We start from the raw sequence: 7,035 nt of genomic DNA, 5'->3' as shown, positions 1-7,035 counted from the left end.
GCCATTTCTTCAAAGTTTCTTAGAAGTCACTACCATTTCTGTTTTGTTTTGTTTTTTGAGGCAGGGCCCCTCTGTATAGCTCACACTGGCCTCGAACTCACTATGTAGCCCAGGCTGGCTCAAACTTTCAGTGATCCTCCTGCCTCAGCCTTCCAAGTGCTGGGATTACAGGAGTGCACCACCACACCCAGCTAGAAGTCACTACCATTTCTGTGTGCCCCTCACCACCATTTTAAATCACTGGAAAGAAGGATGGATCTAATTCTTCAAATCTTCACAGCTACTGCTGACAACAGCTATCCCTCCATGTCAGGAGGAACTTGGCTGAGTAACAATTTTAAGACAAGGGATATTCTTAAAATTGGCATAGTGTAAAAAACTCACCAAAGGTGGCCAGTTCAGTAGTTATAGCCTGAGTCTGTATGTTTTTGCACTTAGTTTACCTGAGAGGTCAAGTATTTGTTGTAAGATATTGTAGGACATCGTGCTAGGCTCTGGTGGTTGTTCTCCTGCCTTCCAATTTATAGCTTTAATACCGGAGAATGGGTTTCCTGTAGAACTACCTACCTCTTTTGCCCTGATTAATCCACTTTTTGTTTTTTATATCTGGCCTCATAGCAAAGAAGAGCTTGATAAGATATGGTGAAAGAGTGTATGTAAATATATATATAATCACTTCTCTTTTTCTTTCAGTGCCATTCTGCCTTTCAAGATGACTTTGTATGTTGGATAAATGCAGTGTGTCAGCTCTTCAAGCTGCGACAGAGGGAAGACTGGAGGGAAGATCACTGGCCTTTGCAGTCTAGAAGATTGCCCTTAATGAGGGAGAGTCTCTGATTGTCATTTGAAATGCTGAGGAATTTGTTACGAAGGAGACTTTTCTCTTATCCCACTAAATACTATTTTGTCATTCTTGTTTTATCCTTAGTCACATTCACTGTCTTAAGAATTTGTCACAAGTTTGAATTTGTAAGCCTCAGACACTTGGAACTTGTTGGAGAGAATCCTAGTAGTAATATTAATTGCACCAAAATTTTACAAGGTGATGCGGACGAAATCCAGAAAGCAAAGCTTGAAATGCTAACAGCAAACTTTAGAAAACGCCCTCGGTGGACACCCTCTGATTATATCAACATGACCAGGGACTGTACCTCTTTCATCAAGATGCGTAAATATATCGTAGAACCCCTTAGTAAAGAGGAAGCAGGCTTCCCGATTGCATATTCCATAGTGGTTCATCACAAAATTGAAATGCTTGACAGGCTCCTAAGGGCCATTTATATGCCTCAGAATTTCTATTGCATCCATGTGGACAAAAAATCAGAGGACTCCTTTGTAGCTGCAGTGAAAGGCATCGCGTCCTGTTTCAGGAATGTCTTTGTGGCCAGTCAGTTGGAGAGCGTGGTCTACGCGTCGTGGAGTCGGGTGCAGGCTGACCTCAACTGCATGAAGGACCTCTACAGAATGAGTGCAGACTGGAAGTACTTGATCAACCTTTGTGGGATGGATTTTCCTATTAAAACCAACCTGGAAATGGTCAGGAAGCTCAAGTCCTTCATGGGTGAAAACAACCTGGAAACAGAGAAGATGCCATCCCATAAAGCAGAAAGGTGGAAAAGGCATTACGCAGTCATCGATGGAAAGCTGACAGACACAGGCACCGCCAAAACGCAGCCTCCACTCAAAACGCCTCTTTTCTCAGGGAGTGCCTATTTTGTGGTCAGCAGGGAGTATGTGGGCTACGTGCTGGAAAATGAAGACATCCAAAAGTTCATGGAGTGGGCGCAGGACACATACAGCCCTGATGAGTATCTCTGGGCCACGATCCAGAGGGTCCCGGAGGCCCCAGGTTCTCTACCGCTGAGCCACAAGTACGACCTGTCTGACATGCAGGCTGTTGCCAGGTTTGTCAAGTGGCAGTACTTCGAAGGTGACGTTAACAAGGGCGCTCCCTATCCACCCTGCGACGGTGTCCACGTGCGCAGCGTGTGCATTTTTGGAGCCGGTGACTTGACCTGGATGCTGCGCAAACACCACTTTTTTGCCAATAAGTTTGACATGGATGTGGACCTCTTTGCCATCCAGTGTCTGGATGAGCATCTGAGGCATAAAGCCCTGGAGATGTTAGAACGCTGACCACTGCGGGCAAGCTGAGGAGCGATAAAGATGCCCAACCTGTACCCCTCACTGCCTCCTTTGCCCTGCAGAAAGCATCAGCACTGTAAGGGGTCTTCTCTGGGGTGGGGACTGGAGACTCCCTGATTTCTGCAGAGCACAGTTGGTTAGAGACGAGATCGGTTAAGGTGACGGGGAGCCAGTGGAGGAAACAAGGCACTGGGGAGAGAGGGGCAGGGTGGCTGGAGAAGATGACCATGTGGAAATCATCCTCAGGGACTGTTAAGAAGCTCAGGGATTTAACACAAGTTTTGACTCGTGCCAAAATTATTTTGAGAATTTTAAATATGACAGTTTTCATAATCTGAATAAATTTATAGCAACAAACCATCATATGTTGCAGTTTATCACTTATATTTTATTTTACTCTAAATGATTCTTGTAAATACTTTCTGCTATGTCATTGTGGGGTGTGGTGTGTCTGTGTCATCACAGGAACTTAAAGTAGTGTTATTTAACATATATTCTATCTTATTTTTGCTTGTGACAGTGCATATATATTTTCAAAACAGAAGAATTGACAACTTCTAGCTTAGTTGATTTATATGAATCATCTTTGGATATTAAAGGATTCCAAGTATCACCTGGGTACAGTGGCATATGCCTATAGTTTAGCTGCTCAGGAGGCTGAGGCAGGAGGATTGCTTGAGCTCTGGAGACTGAGTTGCATCCCCAGTCTCCTTTTTAAAAGTTTTTCTTTTGAGACAGGATCTTGTTAAATTGCCCAGCCTGGGCTTAAACTTGCAGTCCTCCTACTTAGGTCTCCCAGAATGCTGGGATTACAGATGTGGGCTACTACACCCAGCTCAAGTTACCTTTTTTATTTTTGTTTCTACAAAGGGTAACACTCAATATTTCTTTCTGTATTCCTCCCACTTAATCTCCCAGACCTTGGTATTAAGATGTGTGAAAATTCACTTGTTTTTTTTCTTTTCTTTTTTTTTTTTTTTTTAATTCTTTAGGACCTTCTGTCACAGTCTTGGTTCTCTGATGTGATGGACAGGCAGTATTCATGCAGGAATTTAGAAAGGGGGAGGTGGGTGTGGCATGGCCGCTTCTGAGGCCCATGAGAAGTTTTTAAGACCAGCAGTTGGCAGTGTGCCCGAAAGGAACACGTGGCTCATTGGCTGTTCGGGTGTGTGACACCCATTGGGGTGCGTCCCAGTGCTGGGGGTGCCTTTGTTGGAAAGCACCGGTTCCTCGCCTCAGATCTTTATACTGTCTGCCCACCGGTTGGTGCATAGCCTGCCTGTTGTTAGTTTCCTATCAGGGAACTTAGTTTCAGAGAGGTTCTTTCCTTTTTGTATTATTCATTCTGTATGGTTCATATTCTCTGCATTTTCATTCAAAGACAAACAATTTGGCATTAGTGTAATGCTGACTCCTATCTCAAAGTAAATTTTATAGAAATGTCTTACTATTTTGCTGAATTGGTTCCGTTCAGCCAAAGATCTAATAGGAATGATGAAGCCTCGTCATTTAGCATCGACTGAACAAGAGTCAAAACTATGAAACTTTATTTTAAAAATACAGCCAGCTTAAGTAGCCCATGAGAAATTCATATTAAACAGTATTAAGACTTCAACTGAGAAAATACTTTTATTTCTCAAAATTAGAAGCAATTTCCATCTTACTGAGACGTCTTTTTAAACCTTTCCTGGCGTTTGTAAAGATGGGATGCGCGCTGTTCGGTGAGGTGGGCCAGGGGCCAGCGCTGCGCCAGTCGGAACATCTCAGCAACTACAGCAGAGGCTGGTGAGAGCGCCTCTCCACAGGCTTTTCAAACAGTGTTTTTCTTGAGTGCATGTTCAGTATTTCTCCACTTTTTCCTTTAACAGAAGAGTTTTTACCTATGAAATAGGTAAGACAGAGGTTAGACAGGAATTATTTTACCCTAAAATCAGTACATTTGGTGACATGTGCTTTGTGCCTGTGTCATAACAGCTTTCTCATTTTTTATTTTGAAAATTTGCAAGTCTATGACAAAGTTAAAGCAGTGAACACACGTCTGCACACCATCTACACACCCCAAACACACCTGGAGTCACCAGTTGCTAACCATCGTTCCCTGTTGGTTTAAGTTGTATGTAGCTTTGAACTTAGCAAAACTGAAAACTAGACATCTTTAAAATTACAAATATACAGTTACTCATCTCAAAACTGTTGTAGGCCAGGTGTGGTGGCATACATCTATAATCCCAGGACTTGGGAAGCCGAGGCAGGAGGATTGCTTTGAGTCCGAGGCCAGCCTGGGCTACAAAGTGAGTTGAAGGCCAGCGTGAACTGCATAGTGAGACCTGTCTCAAAAAAGACCAAAAAAAAACTGTTATAGGGTGACTGCATCTGGTTTACATTTAAATTGGCAGATTTTGAGGCTTATTTTTCACCATAGGTATAAAAATAGAATTTTATATCCAGTACCCCAAGCCCTACAGTAAAGCTGTGAACCTCATCTTTTTTGTAGCTGTGACACCTCTTTCTAGAATGGCACCTGTTGAAGTGGGGCTGACGTTACCCTCACCATAATCTCCATTACAGGAATTACGCAGGATCTGTTTGTTGGGACTGGAAGTACCTTATTTTTAAACTTTTAAACCTAATTTAAAACAAATGAAATTCATACTACTGGGACAAGAAATCCTTCCTAGACATGCCCTGTGTCTGTCAGTCATCAAGTACAGTTTACTGAAGGGAAATGACACAAGTACATTTTTTTCTTAGAGTGATTTGGGTAGGAAAAGGCCATATTTTATCTGGAGGGTTAACCGAACTTGACTTTTTCAGTTGCTTAGAAAAAGAATCATTTCTTATGTTAAATACAAAATAAACAATGCTATTTCATGGTACACACTGTTCCTATTGGACATAGACAGGCTGAATGTAGTTAGAAGCAGTTTTACCACCATTAAAAGAAGCCATTCAGAAACCAATGCCTTATCTGCACCAATTATTTATACCTTTTTCCTTAACTGCCAGTACTCAAAGATAGTGCTTATAAAAATAAGATCATGGAGGCACAGATGTCTGAGAGAAAGAGGGTGTGGCAAGGAAGAAACCTAACGTATTCCATTAAACAAAAAGACCAAGCCTAGGACCCTTGAAGCGTACCTTTGAGCCACCAGCCTTGCATTTTGGGACTGAAGGCCCTGCAGCCTGTGTTGTTGACACACCTGCAGTTTTGCAGACAGTCCCTCAGTGGCTGCAAAGACTAACAGATCTGTCGCTCCCTGGGTCTAAATACGAGAGGCACAGCTGCGCCAGAAGGAAACCAGCCCAAATACTGAGCGCCTTCAAAGTCTCCAGTCCACCTAGCACACACTCACCCGCTTGATCACCTCAGCGGCTTTTGGTGTAACTATACCTCTTTGCACCCTTTAGCAGTCACTCTCCCACAAGCCCCCCACATTTTTTAAAGAATTCAGATACAGAGAGAAAAATGAAAAGTCTGTAAAAACTCTGGTAACCCTGCAAGACACCCCCAGTGAGGGGAGAACACCTTCAGCAGTAGCTGGAAGATTAACACTCCTGTAGGCCACTGTCAGTCTGACTTTAAGATCCCAAGTTGCTTATATTGGTAGCAATTTTGCCTCTGACTCCTTAAAAAATATATATGGAATTGTACCTTCTTAAGTCAAATGTTAATTCAATAAATAGAAACCAAATTAAAACAATTTAATTTTATATACCAAATTAGCAGTGTTCTTAAAATATTCCCCCTCAATACTTGGGGAGTATCCTAAGAAACAAGACCAGATGTACTGTGATCTTAATTATAAGAAACAGAAGTACTGGATAGAAAAGAGAATTCAGGGGTCTGGGGATATAGCTCAGTGACATAAGCGCCTGCCTGGCAAGCGCAAGGTCATGAGTTCAGTCCCTAGTACTGCAAAAAGAAAAAAAAAAGGCCAAAAAAAGAAAAGAGAATTCAGGATTCCCCTGCAATTATAAATATTTTGAGTCTTTCCCTTCTGCTCCGTGAAAGTGTTGCTTTCTAAATATGTATTTGGATTCTTTTCCACATATAGTTTGCATTAGGGAAGCTTGTTGCCCATCTCCCCAGCCTTCGTTCGGGGGAGGGAGGGTCCCGCCACTTCTCCCTCCCTCTTTTACCCACAGGAATGCTTTAGGTTTGTACTTAGCATGTCATGTGTTTCGAGGCCCTGTGCTCCAGGTGACCCTGTAGGACACTAGTGATGCGCCTTAGGTGGAGAGAGCTTTGTGCAGCAGTAGCCGCAGAATGACCCGTTCTTTGGGCCACTGACAACCTGCTGCTTAGATGGGTTCCAGTTTTACTTCTAGTTCCTTACAGAATTCCATTTTCTTGTATGAGATACATGTTAATTTAATTGTTTGTTAGGGTCATCTGGTTCTTGGAGCAGCATGCCAGTGGAAAACAGATGTTCGCCTTCAGCAGAGGACCTGAAAATGCTCAGACTCTCCTGGAGCATCTATCTGAACATCCAACTGCGGGAGTAACTTGGATGAGCAATTGTGGTGCAGAAGAAAGAGACCTTGTTTAACAAGAATTTTGTGGGGGCTGGGGATTTAGCTCAGCGGCACAGCGCCTGCCTGGCAAGTGTAAGTTCGTAAGTTCAATTCCTGGTACTGGAAAATAACAAACAAAACAAAACAAAAACAAAAAAAAGAATTTTGTGCCTTTCATGTGAAGGCTCAATGACCTTTAAAATTTGCCAAGAAACAGATACTAATATATATTTTTAAAATAACATTTTAAAAAATTCTGCAGAACCCAGGAACCATTAAAATCTTATGGGGTATTTATAATCAACTTTCTTTGTTATTAGACTCATTAACAAATTCTGCCTGGCCCAGTTAAAACTCCCTTGTTTGGCTTCACTC

At 42.5% G+C, this 7,035-nt stretch overlaps 1 protein-coding gene across 2 annotated transcripts in view; it reads left to right on the top strand.

The window, feature by feature from the left end:
* Positions 1–2,510, top strand: part of Gcnt1 (glucosaminyl (N-acetyl) transferase 1, core 2) — a 30,457-nt gene extending 27,947 nt beyond the window's left edge. For both annotated transcript variants that reach the window (XM_005408307.2, XM_005408306.2), the window contains one exon: positions 694–2,510. In XM_005408307.2, coding sequence (XP_005408364.1) covers positions 850–2,136 — 1,287 coding nt within the window. In that variant the 5' untranslated portion in view covers positions 694–849 and the 3' untranslated portion in view covers positions 2,137–2,510. The remainder of the gene's footprint in view (positions 1–693) is intronic.
* Positions 2,511–7,035: the final 4,525 nt, after the last annotated feature.

The sequence above is a fragment of the Chinchilla lanigera genome, unplaced genomic scaffold (assembly GCF_000276665.1).
Source record: "Chinchilla lanigera isolate Chin_1 unplaced genomic scaffold, ChiLan1.0 scaffold00111, whole genome shotgun sequence".
Taxonomy (NCBI): Eukaryota; Metazoa; Chordata; class Mammalia; order Rodentia; family Chinchillidae; genus Chinchilla; species Chinchilla lanigera.
The sequence above is the reverse complement of the archived record's forward strand: the minus strand, read 5'-3'. Positions and strand labels throughout refer to the sequence as shown.